General features: G+C 31.2%; 2 protein-coding genes across 3 annotated transcripts; both read left to right on the forward strand.

The window, feature by feature from the left end:
- The first annotated feature begins 760 nt into the window (after positions 1-760).
- LOC124531803 (cytochrome P450 4C1-like) lies at positions 761-7,397 on the forward strand. 2 transcript variants are annotated; one of them, XM_047106332.1, is made up of 9 exons: positions 761-1,015; positions 1,948-2,057; positions 2,230-2,320; positions 2,838-3,023; positions 4,243-4,634; positions 4,863-4,931; positions 6,492-6,660; positions 6,920-7,093; positions 7,212-7,397. In XM_047106332.1, exons 1-9 carry the CDS (start codon positions 865-867, stop codon positions 7,367-7,369), a joined length of 1,500 nt encoding a protein of 499 aa, XP_046962288.1. In that variant the 5' UTR covers positions 761-864; the 3' UTR covers positions 7,370-7,397. The 2 variants fall into 2 exon arrangements, with proteins under 2 accessions (XP_046962288.1, XP_046962296.1); XM_047106340.1 differs by having other exon boundaries at positions 2,838-2,999.
- Positions 7,398-8,827: 1,430 nt separating this feature from the next.
- LOC124531793 (cytochrome P450 4C1-like) lies at positions 8,828-17,620 on the forward strand. Its single transcript, XM_047106323.1, has 9 exons — positions 8,828-9,139; positions 9,841-9,950; positions 10,515-10,605; positions 11,381-11,566; positions 12,639-13,039; positions 13,111-13,179; positions 14,055-14,223; positions 16,563-16,736; positions 17,414-17,620. The coding sequence occupies exons 1-9, from the start codon at positions 8,992-8,994 to the stop codon at positions 17,575-17,577; spliced, it is 1,512 nt and encodes a 503-aa protein (XP_046962279.1). The 5' UTR covers positions 8,828-8,991; the 3' UTR covers positions 17,578-17,620.
- Positions 17,621-17,705: the final 85 nt, after the last annotated feature.

Here is a 17,705-nt window from a genome sequence, read left to right on the forward strand (position 1 = left end):
TGGTGATATACAATAGACAATAGCGTTGTACGAAAAAAAAAGTTAATAAACTATTCCTTGAAAATTAAGATGTTCAATTACTTGTGCTCACCCCTCAAATCTCAACAACGCTGAGAATTGTTTACCGGTAGAACATTATGTGTAGGTGGTATCTACAAAGGCAAGCTTGCATAACCCTTTACCACTAAGTAGGTACGTATTCATGCCGTTGATGTATCTTATCTGTAATTGTAGCAATGAATTTTCTTATATGGCTACGTGTTTTTACCAGGCTGCAAATTATGTTTTGTTAGTTTTAGGTAATTTAATTAAAATTTAATTTTAAAAAGAGAATTATACATTTTGTAGCAAATGTTTAACGTTATAACAAAATTAATATCGAGACTGGCAATATATTTAAGTATATTTTGATATATGTGTTTACCGTACGTGCCTAATCTTTTTTTATATAAAAAAATTAAAATGTTACTTAAACTACTGTCCTACACTTACAATTAAATTTATTTAGACACAATAAATACTGTATTACAAATCAATTGAAAGAAAAACATCGATTAATTATTTATTTCCCTTAAACAAAACAATAAACATAAAGAGGCTGTATAAGATTGATTGTAGATCGTTAAGCTACTTGTTCAATAATATTCAGAATAACCTGATACACAGATGAATGTGTTACATTATTAATAATAGTGTTAAGCATAGTACTATCATTAAAATATATAATTAAAAGATATCAATTGTGCGTTGTACATTTTCGTTTATCATTATCAGAGTCAGTGCACAGAGGGAGCAGTCGTCTCTATTTATACAACGGATCGAATATCGTGATATATATTGTTACTTATTATAATTAAATTAAAAATGCTGTGGACTCTGTTATTGTTCGTAGTGTTCATCTTAATATTTTATCATTACATAAACTATTTGTTTAAAGATGAAAAATTTGACAAGATCCCAGGACCTAAAGGGACATTCCTCATCGAGAATGGTCTAGATTTTTTGATGGAATCCGGTAAGATATTGCATTTAATGATTTTATTTGTTCGTTATAATTTTAAATCTACTACCTAATCTAATCTCAACCGATACTTTTAATTAATATAATTATTGACGTACTCATGATTGATGATTTTTACACATTGATTTACAGAGAATGCTTTTGTTCGAAATACTAATTATAATAAATTATTTTGAATATGTATTTAATATAGTATAAAGATTTTTCTATTGTGCTGGCCACCTTATTGTAAGTCAACACCGACCTTAGATATTAGTATTGTTAGAAATTTTAAACATCCCTTATATAGGGAATTAAGATATTATCCTTTGCTGCTGCAGTTATTGTTCAAACCGGTATACATAAATAGTACACATAGCTGCTTGATGGTAAAATATAGAGCACGGGATGGTACTTACTCAAACGGGCCTGTATACAGCAATTTCGAAGAGATATGTACATAATATACTTCCTTTGTTTTTAATTTCTAAAACTAGGACACATTGATTAAATTGCTATCGAATAAATTCTAATCAGCTTCTTATAAATAAGTTATCTCATAAAAGCCATACGTTAAAGCAACGCAGTTAGCAGTGAGTTTTTTGTACGTGAGATAATAATTTGTATATAATTTGAATTATGTCACACTAAATAAAATAATAACAGTAGATAAGCATAGCTCATGTTTATTTACCATTTTGTTTACAAATTAGTCAGTACCTTTGTAACAATATAGTGTACACTTTGTAACTATTACAAACAGTGTAAAAGCATAGGTTTTTTTTAAACGTTTTATGAATGTCGGTTAGATTGTTTTATAATTTTTTTACTTATTTTTATTAATTATAGTTTTTTTACAATAAAATTTGTTTCTCACTATTTCTTATAAAGTCGTTAAAATTTAGTAATATAGAATAATATTAACGAACGTAACAATTATTTTTCAGCTCCTTTATTTACATATTTTCGCAATTTAGCGAATAAATATAAGGATCTATACAAATTAAAAATATTTAATAAGAAGGTTGTACTAATATACAACCCAGAGGACATTGAGGTAAGTTTATAATAATTAATTCATAAAAGTATTCAAATAATTATGATTTTGTGAAATATGTATTTACTATTTTTGCTAGCTCAGATAGCGTATCCTTAATTTTTTTGGTTTCGTTGTTTTTGTATCAAAGAAGTTAAAGAGGTATTCTAATGGTTTTTCTTTTTTTTTACAGACAGTATTAACGAATACAAAATACAATGATAAAGGATTTATGTACTACTTTCTTCGACCGTGGTTAAACGACGGCCTTCTTGTGAGTGACGGTAATATATTCATCTATTTAAAATTACTAGTAACTTAAAATGGCAGCAATGTGAGTGATTTTTTTTAAATTAATTATTTATTTGTTTATAAGAATATTACATGCATGAAAAATGTATGAAACTGGTTTTTGCTATTAGAAGTTATATACATGCTCTGTGACTTCGTATCTCCATCTTAACATAATCGAATAGTTAAATATTGGTACAGGTCTTAGGTTAGACTACTTCGAACACAAAAAAAATCACCGTACCGTAGATACTAACAAAAAAACATTCAATATCAAAGATCAGAAGTAGCAGTTTTTTCATAAAGTGAAAAATCATTATTTACGTATTTAAATTATATTATGCCTAAGACATATGACAATTTTCAAATTTATCTTATTATTTCAATTGAAATGCTTATTTAGATCGAACTGGTATAAACTTTTAAATTATTTTGTATATATCCATTTGAGAGTTACCATTATTTTGTAAGAGATGATACAATTAATAAAGTTAATTTACAATAATTTAGGGGCGAAATGGCATCAACGGAGGAAAATCCTGACACCAGCATTCCACTTTAACATTCTTCGGCACTTCAGCACGATATTGGTGGAGAACAGCGAGAGGTTGGTGGAAAGTCTTCGGTCAGAAACAGACAAGTCGGGGACGGAGATATACTCTTTCATTGCTGGCATGACATTAAATTCTATATGTGGTAAGTAATCTGACTGACATATGCAAACTTTTTAGATGATACAAAAACAAAAAAAAAATGTGCAGTTTCGAAATTGCATTAGAGTAAAGTTAGTAAATAAGTCTTTTTATTATTTTTTTACATTTGTAATTTAAATTATTGTTACAAATGGCACATATTATTCCTCTTTTAAACGCAAAAAATATTTGTAACCAGATTTATCACAGCGTATTATGGTAGAGAGATTTCTGTTTTCAATACAATATTAAAAAATCTGAAAAGTAAACAATATCTAAGGTTCTATTTTTTTAAAAAAACAGCATTGTTTCTTAAGTTATATCAAGAAATCAAGAAAAGTCTTAATTTATATCTATATAAAATACAATTATATTTTTATCAGGTTTAATGTTAATTTATGCAAAAATACTAGTTTTTTTGTCTTAGATTAGCTAGACCTTATATTCGCAATCCGGATAATTTTTTTATAAATTAGCCTTGTATATAAATTCTAATATTATTAGTTAATATTAGCGGGAGCATTAGGCAAAATATTTATTGTAATTTTTTTATTTTATGTAACGGTTCACATTCCTAATTTGTACGTAATTTTTTTTTGTTTATGATTTTTTAAAATATTTACAACAATTTAATAGATTGCATCATAATCTGTTATTAATAAGAAACTAGTGGGTCTCCCCGAAACTTCGTGTTTATTTATAAGAATTGGATTGAAAGATAAAATATTTCTTATTTTTTTTTAAACAAGCCGTTTTACCAGTCTCTGACCGGCCAGAAACTTTTTCGCTCTCTAAGATTATATCTTTGGTAAATCGCAACAATTTAGTAAATTCTAATCCAGAAATATTTTTATTTTTCTGCCTATCTATGGCTAGATTACTATTCAAAAGATGGTTCTTTTTTATCCAGGTAATCAGAATTGTGAATGAATGGGCCTGCTGCGAGTTATTCTACCCTAATTATTCTTTATTCTGCCCTTACACGAGTTATAATTTTTAGTCCTATTTTGTCATGTCCTCGATTAAAAAAAAGAACTTACGTAAAACCTTAATATGTAATTTGTTATCAAATTACAAGTTATAAAAAATTGACTTTCTTTTTACTATGAAACGCCTAAAAACGGGATAATTGAATAAACATTAGGAAAACAATGTATTTATCATTATAATAAATTACTCGAATGTTTTTTGTGAAACTCAATATTAGCTGTTTATTTTTTCAGAAACAGCAATGGGTACAGCTTTAGACGACAATTCGAAGGACATTGGAAAAAAATATAAAGATGCAATACATATACTCGGAAAATACTTATTTTATAGAGGTGAACGATTTTGGCTTTATCCAATGCCATTGTTTAACTTAAGTTCCGTTGGACGAAATCAGAAGAAACTATTGAGTGAAATTGGCTCATTTCGTGATCATGTCATCAAGCAAAGGCGGGAAGACGGGACTTACAAGAACTTGTATACAGAGGTGCTGAACGAAAAGGAAGATGACGTCATCATAGGGGAAAAGAAAAGATTAGCGATGCTGGATTTATTACTAGAAACGGAGGAGAAAGGAAAGATAGATATCGAGGGAATTAACGAGGAAGTCGACACGTTCATGTTCGAGGTTCGATTATGATCTTTTATACAAATGTTTGGGTATATAATTAAATATTTGAAAACTTGCATACATTTCAGTATATTGAAAGAGTTTAATTTGTTGTTAATTTAGGAAACAATTAAGATCATTTTGTACTTACAAAAACAAAAGCGGTTGAACTCTTGTCAAAAAGTCATGAGTGTAGTTTAACTAATAATTATTGTCTTATTATTTATTTATGTTTGTTTTCTTCAGGGGCACGATACAACCGCGACTGCACTTCAGTACGCATTTATGCTAATCGCAAACCATCCAGAGGTTCAGGTACGAACAAGTTTACTTATCAAATAACATATTTAACAATATGTATGTATATGTCGCAGCCAACTGGTTAAATCAGCCAGCTAATTAAGTAGCTAGCCGCTTAATTAAACCGGCTCCTAGTAAAGGGCTAAACTTCAGTCAGCCATTTTGTTGAACACAACGTCCAACCACTTGGCTGAACGTTATATCGCCGTCTGGTTATCTAGGGTGACTATGAAATTTTATGCAGCATAAAATAAAACCAAGTAACTTTAAATAATCACTTTTATTAAATTTAAACCGTGGGATCATTGATGGATTTTCTTTTAAATATTAAATGCTCCACAAATAATAAAAATTTAAAAGAAAATTCTTTTAAATAAAATAGCAGTAGAAAACTTAGACTTGTACAATTGACTTATTGAAAATTAACTCAAAACTGACTTTTTACTCCGTCCGTATGTGGTCTTGTCAGCCTTACCGATAGAGTGTTTTTTAAGAAACCGAAGGCGCGAAGGGGGTGCAGCACACGCCTGCTGTAACAAAGCACAGGCACGATGTTCCTGTGCTTTGTTACGAAAGGCGATGGTGCTGCACATACCGTAAAGCCGAAGGCCACTTATTTTCTAAATTGTTGATAAAGTTTTAAGGTCAGAATTGTAAGATTAGTTTTTGCTAATATCTCAAGAACGGATCAAATTCACATGATGGGAATGGTACTGAGGGATAGAGCAGATAATCAGAGGGGGAGAAGGGAGTCCCTTCTCGCCCTCTATACCGCCTCCTCCTGGAGCAATTTACTAAACTGCAACCGTCATTAATGGTCACCCTAACATTTTGTATATAATTTATAACTTCCAAAACTTTTTCCAACGTTTTCTCAGCTAGGGTGTATTTATTGAGATTTCCATGATTGAACACTTTTTAAACAGTTATTCTATAAATTTTAACAGAAAAATAATGTTTAACTTTAACTGCACGGTCGTATTGTTCCACCATATTTGTTGTTGTTGCTACTAGCGCTGCAGGTGAAAAATAAAAGTACTAAATTCAAATCACCCGCCTGACTTAATATCAGCCCAAACCAACGGGCTAACCATTCAATCAGCCACGTGATTAGACGTTCAGTGACGACAATTCATTTTACAAGCGGGCTAGCCTTTTAACTAGGAGCCGGCGTTTAATTAAGCGGCTAGCTGCTTAATTAGCTGGCTGATTTAACCAGTTGGCTGCGACAAATATATTTTTAAAGACATTTCTAGAGACCTAACTTTAAGTAATAGTTGTCATGACAATTGAAGGTTTTGCGTTGAACCACCTGCTAGAACTTGTTTAAATTACAATTAGTATTGGCCATATTCAATGTTTTAAAATTGAATTTATACCGGGATTACCAGTCAAGAATATTATATAATCAAATTGCATTCCGAGATGACAAATTATGTTTTATAATTATCATCCACAATAATAAATGTTTTATAACTAATAAAATGTCACAAAATGATTACAGCAAGTAAAATTATCCAAAAATAAGCGTACGGAACTAATTATATAATAACAAGACGGACCAAAACATTTCAGGATAAAATACTCGAGGAGTGCCGACAAATCTTCGGCACATCAGATCGGAAGCCTACGATGTCCGACTTAGCAGATATGAAGTATTTGGAATGTTGCATCAAAGAAACGTTAAGGCTCTACCCGTCGGTGTATTTTATCATCAGATATTGCAAACATGAATTAAAATTAAGTAAGTAAAGAAGTAATCAGAATGATATAACACATCTCGTAACATTAACGCCACTGATGACATGAAGGAAAAGTGAAAAAGAAGAAGTGAGTTTTTGCTCAAAGAAAAAAACAGAATTGTAATTAAATCTCAAAGTTCCTTAATTTTGGCATTTTCTAGATTATTCTACGACAGTTACATGTCATGCTAAGGTGTGTCATGTAACTGAATGGACGCTGTAGTCAAAAATAGGTCACGAAGACATTGGACTTTTTTTTAGAAAACTACGAAGTCCCAGCTGGATCAGACTGCTCAATTCTAATCTTCGATTTGCATCGGCGTAGTGATCAGTTCGTCGAACCTCTCAAGTTCCGGCCAGAGAGGTTTCAGGAGGAGCCCACTTGGCACCCATTCGCTTACATACCATTCAGCGCAGGACCCCGGAACTGTATAGGTAAAACATTACTGGATTTAAATAAATTAAAATAAAATAAAGTAAATTTGAGTGTCCTTCTTACAAAATTAGAAACTATTAAAGGTACAATTAATAACAACTATTTCTTACTTGACAGGTCAAAAGTTTGCCATGATGGAAATGAAGTTGGCGATATCCGCGGTTCTTCAACAATACCGTTTGTTACCAGTCACTAAGCCGGAGGACATCGTATTTATAGCCGACATCATCTTACGTACAAGGGATCCCGTTTACGTTAAATTTGAAAAACGCTAATATGATTAAATATAAATTTTCTCAATGTATTTAATCTTTTTATTATATTCTACTATAATACTTCTCTGACATCACTGCAACAATATTGTAAAATAGCAGTAACTTTAAGCTAAGATGTATTATCTCTTGTCTCTTGAGGTGTGCTTTTGCTGAGCCACGGATGGTGCGACAGTATCGCACTGGTCAGTCAGCGAATGCTAACGGGTCAGTGGCCTTTCGTGTTGAGAACCTCCATCTGATTTTAGAGGACAAAAATTTCATATCCTAGATTGCTTCAGGGCCTGAAGAAAACGTTATCAAGAAAAGACATTTTCTCGTTATATAAAAATGTTCTGTAACCTTTTTTGTGCAGTAATTTTTTGTTTTTTAGTGACCCATATCTGATGACCCGTGGCCTGAAAATCTATTATTAAATTATCGAAAATATTTTTAGGGCGCTACAACTACCTAGACATACATAGTATTTTATTTAGAAGAGCAAACATGTATACTTTGAAATAATTACATTTTGTGGATAATTTAGATTTTAAGCAGGCCTTTTCGTGAGTCGTACGTTTAGAGTTGTTGCTATGTACGTATGATACTACAGAATTATATTAATCGACGTATTTGTTATTGGCAGTCATACCGAGAAAATTTATAGGTTGAAATAATATGTACGATATAGATGAGACATAAACAGAATCGGATCTTCCATAAGATAGTTCCTTTTTTAAACCTGTTCATTAGCCTGTTGCCATTTAATTCCGTTAATGTTGAAATTTCCAATTTTTAAAGTCGAGATAGAAGGTTGATGAAATGGCCCACTTGCTGGTAAATTGTCACCATCGCCAATGCGCTACCTATGTTGAAAACTAAAATATATATCCATGATTGAACATCACAATCATGCACAAGCATGTAATTAAACTGGCTCACTCCCCTTCCAACCGAAACATAAAAATACGTAGGTATTGCTGCTTGGCATTTGTGATGAGTAAGTAACTAAGTACCCAGACCTACAAGCAATTTTTTTTCAAAGCAATGTCATGACTGATTGACGTCACATCCGATTATACTGTGGAAGGAATTGATTACCTAAACTTTTCTTTTCGGAACGTCATTTGCTAGTTCATGCAACAGAGATTGTTGCTAATAGCAAAATAGGGATTTCGCGATAGCTAAGGGTCGGAAAGAATATAATAGTTACAAAAAACATAAATGATCAATAAGAAAAAAAAATTAACATAGTAAGTGTTATTGCCTCTCGTTTTAAATGTACATATTTCAAATGAATATTCATATTTTATTTGTTTGCCAAAAATTTACTTAATGTTTATAAAAATATATTTAAAATATAATAATATTTTGATGTAATTAAAAATTCTATATAAAATTTTAGTTTTATTTTATATTGTTATTATTTATTACTGAGATACACTTATAAAGACCTTTCGAGTGTTATTATCTTATTTATAATACAAAAACTAAAAGTACAAAGATAAAATCAAGCGGAGGTATCGAGTCTTGACACCAGATTTGAGGCAAGTTTTTTTATTTAAATTCTAGTTGACTCGTAAGATAGGTGTGCTTTTGTATCATAAATTTAATATTAAAATTGTGTTAAAATTAGATGAAATAAAATGTTTTACATACTAATATTGATAACAATGGTTCTGTTGGGTTATTTACTTCTCGAACGAATGAACAGGGATGAAGAATTCGAAAAGATACCTGGTCCAAAAGGAATATTTCTGTTTCAAAATGCTTTGGATTTCTTAGCGAATTCAGGTTTGGTTATAATTTACTTATCTTATTTAACTTTTAACTTTAAATGTAACCTTACATTTTACGTGTTAAATTTTATGATAATAATTTATTGGGGTTTTATATATGTGGTAAAGTGTAAATAAAAATTGAAATTTGGGAGATAATTTAGAGGAACACTAGCCAGAACGTATCATATTCATAACGTAAATAAAAACTAATAAAACTTATAATTGTAGTTTGACATGCTTACCTTGAAATCGTGTGAGCGTAGAATTATTCAAATCGTCATTATTTTATTTTTTATATTTTAATAGCGTTCGTTCCATTTCCACACACGAAGGTTGTTGTCCAAAGCAAAAATGTTTTAAATTTTTGTTTAATCTCAGGATGTATACACTCAGTGCTTTGTTTACATAATAAACAGGCCGATAAAGAATATTTTACGTTAATTAAAAAAAAAAAACAATTAATTATATAGATGGATGTCAAATTCTATTTAGTTTTAAATAAGTTCATAAACGTTTTAACACATGAATATTTATAATCATCAAGATAATAATGATGCGCACCACTTAATTATTTTTTTATGATTACGATATTAAGAATCAGCAAAAAATATTATACGAAATATATAGCAATAATAGGCTCGTAACCTTATTATCTTATTTTAAGTATATATTTGCCCTTGTCTTTTTCACACATAATTTAATTTCTTGCTTCAGTTGAAATCATCGAATATTTGAAAGGTTTAAATGAAAAATTCAAAGGTTTTTACAAAGTCAAATTTGGACTATACAGAATTGTTGTTATGTTTAATCCAGAAGATGTTGAGGTAAGAATTTAATTACAACAGTCGTAAAAAGTTTTTGCTCACAAAGTATCACTTTGGCTAGCTGTAGCTACATTAATATGTATAGCTTTTTGCCTTAAATCTGCTTGTCTGTCAGTTGCTGTTGAGTTTGACTAAATTTGTAATAAAGCTACTTCTTAAGTTTTTATCCTTAACACCCGACGAAAAGTCCCTAAACAGAACAACAACTAGTTCGTAATACTTGAGCTAATCCATTAATCTTAGAAACAACAGAAATTATTGTAATTATTTTTTTTAAGTTAATTATTATATTTATCTTTTTTCCCTAACACTGCGTCGATCGTAGATAGTAACCAATTATAAACACTACCTAGCTTTGTTTCGTTTTTTTTTTAAAGTATTTTTTAATAATTGACAGCATTTCCTAAGCCAATTTTTTTTCCGCACATACCTGTATTGTTGAAATAAGCTTCAAGGTACCATTTAAAATATATAGATATTATAAATATATTTTATATACAAACAGAATAGCTTACTAAATATTTGCAAAAACCAAATGATCATTTTAATTTTACTCTCATCTAGATTCTTATAAGTAGCACAAAATATAATACCAAAGGATACATTTACGAATTTGTGAAACCCTGGTTGAATGAAGGATTGATCCTTAGCAATGGTAAGTTTTTGCATTTATAAATATAAATCTAACTAGCACAAATAATTATTTCGTAAGAGAAGTGAAGAGTCTCTAGTACTTTACTTAAAGTAACTGCGTATAAACCGATATGCCTCATTACTGAGAATACATAAATTTTCATAGATCATAGAATTATCAAGTGTATATTTTTGTTAAAAATTTCATCCTCTATGATTGAAAAATCTTTGCGAGGAAACCTGCTCCCTTTAGGATGAAGCACTCTTATGAATACGGTACTCTCATATTGGGGCATCATGTAGAAATAAGTTTCAAACATATTCCTCAATAGGATAAGAGGCCTCAGACTAGCTGTAGTATAATTTAATAACAGACTGTTAATTTATTGTTCCTCTAAGTATAAATGCATGTACCACCCACCTAGGTCCAAAATACAATTAATTACCGGATATAAGGAGCCGAGATGGCCCAGTGGCTAGAACGCGTGCATCTTAACCGATGATTGCGGGTTCAAACCCAGGCAAGCACCGCTGATTCATGTGCTTAATTTGTCTTTATAATTCATCGCGTGTTTAGCGGTGAAGGAAAACATCGTGAGGAAACCTGCATGTGACAAATTTCATAGAAATTCTGCCACATGTGTATTCCACCAACCCGCATTGGAATAGTGTGATGGAATATGTTCCAAACCTTCTCCTCAAAGGGAGAGGAGGCCTTTAGCCCAGCGGTGGGAATTTACAGGCTTTTGTTGTTGTTTTAACCGGACATAAATTAATGAGACATTACGCTTATTCAGGTGATAAATGGCATCATCGAAGAAAAATCCTCACACCTGCTTTTCATTTCAATATTCTAAATGAATTCAATTCTGTCTTGTGGGAGAAAAGTAATGATCTGGTAAAGAAGCTTGAAGTTGAGGTGAATAATATAAAAACTGATCTTTATCCGTATGTAACAGACCTCTCATTGAATTCTGTTTGTGGTAAGTGAAACAAATTATTCTATAAATTATTAGCTTATAGTTACCAGCAATTCCATGTTCAATTCTGGAAAGTACTGTAGAATTTTCGTGTACTTATTTTCACTACATAGTATAAAATAAAGTAACTTTCTCTGTCCCTATATCCTTTTGTATGCTTAAATCTTTAAAACTAAGCTACGGATTTTGATGCGATTTTTTTTAATAGAGTGATTCGAGAGGAAGGTTTTTGTATACAAAAATTGTGTATGTATTTTATAAAATACATAAACAATATAGTTAAGAAACAAATAATTTTAGAAGGTTTTAATGTGATGTCGTAAGTAAATAAAATCTGTTGTATATTTAGTATCAGCATTACACCTGTGCGAAGCTGGGGCGGATCGCTAATGTGTTTATAAATTATCGTGCTCTGCGGTACAGACAATTCTTGTGATAAAACATTGGTTAGTGTGGTATTATACTTAAAGCCTCTTAAAAAGGAACCATTTTCTATTTACTAGACATATAGACTGTTAAATTATAATATAATGTAGTACAATCCACAGTAAACGAAATAACGTTAATAGTTTTTAGTCAATTTCAATTTATTAGTTCAATATATAATTTATTACATTTTGTTAAATAGTCGAGTATTAGTACTTTTGACGAAAAGTGTGATATTATTATTATGGTTGTTGTAAAATAAAACACATTATTATATAGTGTTTTAAGTTTTATTGTCGTTTCTGGGTAATTGTTATTATTTATTATTTTTCTTTTTCTTTTTCTTTTTCTTTTTATAATTTAAATTAAGAATATTTATTTATAATTTTAAGTCAAACTAGCGAATCGCCATTAAACTCGGACAAGATATATAAACCAGGTTTCCTAGCGTCAATTTACCGCCAAAGACTGCAATCTATAAAATCTAAGTCCTCCCTCTAATAGTGGCTCACTCACCATCAAAACAAAAATAACCATTAAAGCATTTGACGGTATAATATATTTATTATTAATATTATTAGTATTATTATACTAAGTAAGAAATTTGAAGCTGTGTTACATGTTGATAAGTAATTTCAAATTATTCCAGAAACAGCAATGGGTATATCCTTAGACAGAGAAGCGGCAAATTTTTCGAAAACATATAAAAATGCTGTACACAAACTGGGTTCATATTTATTTTATAGAATCCAAAAGATTTGGCTCTATCCAAATAAGATATTCAGCATTTCTCCCGTTGGACGTGACCAAAGATATTTGCTGGATCTTTTGAGTTCGTTTCGAAACAAAGTAATTGCTAAAAGAATAGAGAATAGTGATGATAGAAAAATATACACAGATAAAGCAAATGATGACTGTCATACAGTCAATGATACATTCGGAACTAAAAAGAAACGACTGGCGATGCTGGATTTATTATTAGAATCTGAAAAAGAAGGTAAAATCGACAGAGAAGGAATACATGAAGAAGTTGATACTTTTATGTTTGCTGTAAGCATTTCTTTTTTTTACTTTGTACAGCTTATTGTTTTATATGTTCTAATACAGATATTTTCTTCTAGGGATATGACACCACGGCGACCGCTTTACAGTACGCGTTTATGCTTTTGGCTAATCACAATGAAGCACAGGTAAACTAAAAAACCTAAATATTAAGCAAAATAATTTTAATAATTTTAATTTTAATTAAAATTTTAAACTATCGCTTAGCGTATAAAGTCTTATTAATGATAAAAATAATGAATATTTTTTAAGAATGAATGTATAGATATTACGGCGTATACATAAATCAGTTATACAGATATATACCTACTAATACGTATTTTATACCATAGTTATCTGTTTCGTATAAGTACCTTTTAAGATTGCTTTTATTGTTGCTTTTATAAGTTATGATTGAGTCATCAATCAATTATATCAACTTAATCTGCTATCTTAGGTTAGACACTAACACAACTTTAATGACAACATAAAATCACTCTAGTTATATAGTAAAAAAGAACATAAATATCTGTCTCAAATAAATAATTTGAGACCCTTTTTCATAAAAACAAAACCTCCTATTTCCTTAATTGCATTTCCTTCCTCGTGGAATAAATATGCATTAAAATTGGGTAATTGACTCCAATTAACATACATTCTTAAGTATGCATATATAATTTGTAACTGAATCGATCTTTGTTCATAGAAAAAAACCTTGTAGCTTTAAAAATATTGCATCGGTTTTTATTCGTTTGATGTGTTTGTTCAAATTAGTAATGTCGTAAATTTTATTTAAGCTACTTTATTTTCTTACTATTATTACTCCTTTATATTCTGATTAGGGACATACAAAATATAATATATGTCTACGTATTTAATTAAAATACGTATATACATACCGACATAATATAATACAAAAATTAATAATCTAAAAAAACTGCAACAACTGCGTGTGGATAATTACACGACAAATGAATGTCTTAAAACATACCTACTTTAATACCAAATTGTTTTTCTTACACAGGATAGAATTTTGGAAGAGTGTGCTCAAATATTAAAATCACCAGACAGTAAGCCTACCATGAACGAGCTATCACAGATGAAATACTTAGAGGCGTGTATAAAAGAAACGCTAAGGTTGTATCCACCGGTACACTTTATAAGTAGACAAAGTGACCAACCCGTGCAATTTAGTAAGTAAATATTTAATTATTGTAATAATTGGATAACATCAGATACTTATTTAAATAAAACTAATTGTAACGGATGAATCGCGTATATTAATTATTTTTAAACATCCCGACGTTTCGAGCACTTTGCAGTGTTCGTGGTCACGGGTAGACTAAGATGACATTTGTCTATTTGAAGAACAAAGGAAATATTATTAACAACTACCGCCAACGATTTCTCAATTGATATCTTGAGTAACGTTCCGGTTGCACGCAGAAGGCACTAACTGTATCTTTAGGTCTTGCAGTCTGTTGGATTTGGGATTTTAAATTTTTAATAAGTGGATCCCAGGTGTTAGAAAGTCTCCAACCATCTTCTCTATTGAAGTTCGGATGTTTTTGAATTTCAATAGCCTCGCGTATCATTCTAGGAATGAATCTGTGTTCTCTAGCGAGGATCTGTGGTTTATCAAATCGGATAAAATGGTTAGGTTTATCCAGAGCATGTTCACAGACTGCAGACTTTGAAGAACGCCTATTTTTGACATCTCCAATATGTTCCTTGACCCGGGTACCGATGCTTCTCTTTGTTTGGCCTATGTAAGATAAACCACACTCACATTCGAGTTTATATACTCCTGCAGTTTGTAAAGGGATATTACTCTTGATAGGTCCCAAGAACTGGCTCACTTTCTTATGAGGCTTGTAAACGGTTTTAATCGAAGCTCGCTTCAAGATGTTGCCAATCCTGTCTGTAACTCCTTTCACATATGGTAGAAATGCAGGTTGTCGCTCAACTGTGGGTGGCTCATCCGTTACAATTAGTTTTATTTAAATGTGTAATAATCGCGAAAATTTAAGACAACATAACATCAGATACATTATTCTGATCCCAATGTACTTAGCTATAGCACTTGTGTTATAAAAAATCGGAAGGATCGGAATCGGAAGTGACGATGATATCACAAATACCCAAACCCAAGACAACATAAAACTAAACTAATGAACTTTTTCTACATCGACTCGGCCGGGAATTGAACCCGAGACGTCGGAGTGGCATACCGGGACCACGGAGGTCGTCTAAATATCAGCTAGCCTAGAATGGCAAGCCGGTAGTGCGCTACATGTTTTGGGTAGACGCTTCAATAGAGTGCTTCGGCCGAGGCTAGTATCATAGCTTTGAGAGCGATATCGTTTGATTTCGACAATGCTATTAATCGCGAACGATCGGTCCTGAAAATTAGGGATGTGTAAATGGTTGTGTGTGCAAGCGTCTTCTGTAGAAATGGTACTGATCGTTTTAAGATGGTATTCTGTCGATGCCTCACTTCTTGTAAGGGAAACAAGTAAAGAGATTTACTAGAAAAAGATTGACTAATTCGGCTAGATATAAATGACAAAAGTTTGCAAAGAAATACCATAGAGGAAATCTCGAATCTTTACAAATATTTTTTTATAATTTATTACATAATATAATTAGTGTAAGCCTACAGTTTTTCATAATTTTGAGAATAAAAAATAAAAACATTACATAATCTTTATTTTCTTTTACATAAAATAATGTTTTTTATTGAATAATAACGTACGAAGCGTTCACGCACTTGTTACTCACAAGAATTACAAAAAAAATTAATGATAAATGGATTTAATACATATGTATGTATGTAATTGCTTATGTAGATGTAGCTCGAGTATTTGGGGAGTTTTATTGTTTAATTAGCACGATTCCTCAGTGTGCCAGCAATCACGTTCATCTTTACCTTAAAGTAATATTTGTTTGTCTCTACATAGTATAAAACATAGTCGATTCCCGTCTGTACGTTTAGATCTTTTAAATCACCTAACGAATTTTAATGAAATTTTGTTAATTTAATAGATTGAATCAATAAAAAGCAATTCAAACTCATATTATACCATAGTAGAATAAACTCGAGAATTCCAAATATTCGAAAAGTAAAAGATTGATTATTTTTATATTTGATCTTCTGTCTAAAGTTTATTATAAATAAAATAAATATGATAAATAAATATGAGACAACATCACATACATTACTCTGATCCCAATGTAAGTAGTTGAAGCACTTGTGTTATGGAAATCAGAAGTAACGACGGTACCACAACCACCCAGACCCAAGACAACATAGAATACTAACGGTAATCTACATCGACTCGGCCGGGAATCGAACCCGAGATCTCAGAGTGGCGTACTCATGAAAACCGGTGTACACACCACTCGACCATGGAGGTCGTCTAAATATATGTATATCCTTATGGAACTAAGACGATTATTTAATTAAAAACTAAACATGCTAAAGTTTGAACCGTAAGGAAAATTAAATTTATTAAAAATATTTTGATTTCAGCAAAGTATAAATGTCCTCCGGGAACAAATTATGTTATAGTAATATACGAATTGCACCGACGGAGCGATCAATACGAAGAGCCTTTGGAATACCGACCAGAACGATTTCTAAAGCCGCCAACTTGGCATCCGTTTTCATATATTCCTTTCAGTGCTGGGCCGAGGAATTGTATAGGTATGCTCAAATTAAATGTTGATTTAACTCCTAATTAATTATTACTTTGTTTTCACTAAAGAATTGTGCGTTGGACAAATACCACGCAATAATTTTATTTTATTCTATGTAATTAAATATGAATACATTGTTTTCTTTTTTGCGTTTCGAATGATAACTCAACCAGTATAATAATTATTATTTAATAATATACCGTGTGAAGAATTGCAAATATTCCTTACAATTCCTATATATAGCCTTTGATGTTGACGGGTTGCCATGTACTCTCACTTCTAAATTAAACAAAATATATAAAAAAAACTACGTGTACTACGAGAAATAATACAACAACAACAACAACAACAACAGCCTGTAAATTCCCACTGCTGGGCTAAAGGCCTCCTCTCCCTTTGGGGAGAAGGTTTGGAACATATTCCACCACGCTGTTCCAATGCGGGTTGGTGGAATACACATGTGGTAGAATTTCGATGAAATTTGTCACATGCAGGTTTTCTTACGATGTTTTCCTTCACCGCTGAGCACGAGATGAATTATGAAGACAAATTAAGCACGTGAATCAGCGGTGCTTGCCTGGGTTTGAACCCGCAATCATCGGTTAAGATGCACGCTTTCTAACCACTGGGCCATCTCGAAAAATATTTATTATCTCGAAAAATAATAAATATCGCTTATTTCAGGTCAGAAATTCGCGATGCTAGAAATGAAGATGGCCATCATAGCTGTTCTTCGAGAATATCGACTTTTACCCGTCACCAAGCCAGACGATATCGTCCTCTACATGGATATGATATTGCGGTCAACGGAACCTATATGCGTCAAATTCGAAAAAAGAAATGTGTAAAAAAAAAAAATACATTCTTGAATACACGTCTCAATTAAAAATCCTATTGAATATAATTATATAGTTCTCAAAGTTTGCCAGTGCCTTTCAGCAGCTTTGTGTTTGTTATGGGTGTCTGTTTTCATTTA

The sequence above is a fragment of the Vanessa cardui genome, chromosome 1 (assembly GCF_905220365.1).
Source record: "Vanessa cardui chromosome 1, ilVanCard2.1, whole genome shotgun sequence".
Taxonomy (NCBI): Eukaryota; Metazoa; Arthropoda; class Insecta; order Lepidoptera; family Nymphalidae; genus Vanessa; species Vanessa cardui.

Coding starts and splice junctions, on each gene's coding strand:
- LOC124531803 (XM_047106332.1), top strand. CDS start 865: ATGCTGTGGACTCTGTTATTGTTCGTAGTGTTCATCTTAATATTTTAT. Junction 2,321..2,837: donor CGGCCTTCTTGTGAGTGACG/GTAATATATTCA, acceptor ACAATAATTTAG/GGGCGAAATGGCATCAACGG. Junction 7,094..7,211: donor AGGACCCCGGAACTGTATAG/GTAAAACATTAC, acceptor CTTACTTGACAG/GTCAAAAGTTTGCCATGATG.
- LOC124531793 (XM_047106323.1), top strand. CDS start 8,992: ATGTTTTACATACTAATATTGATAACAATGGTTCTGTTGGGTTATTTA. Junction 9,140..9,840: donor GGATTTCTTAGCGAATTCAG/GTTTGGTTATAA, acceptor TTCTTGCTTCAG/TTGAAATCATCGAATATTTG. Junction 10,606..11,380: donor AGGATTGATCCTTAGCAATG/GTAAGTTTTTGC, acceptor ACGCTTATTCAG/GTGATAAATGGCATCATCGA.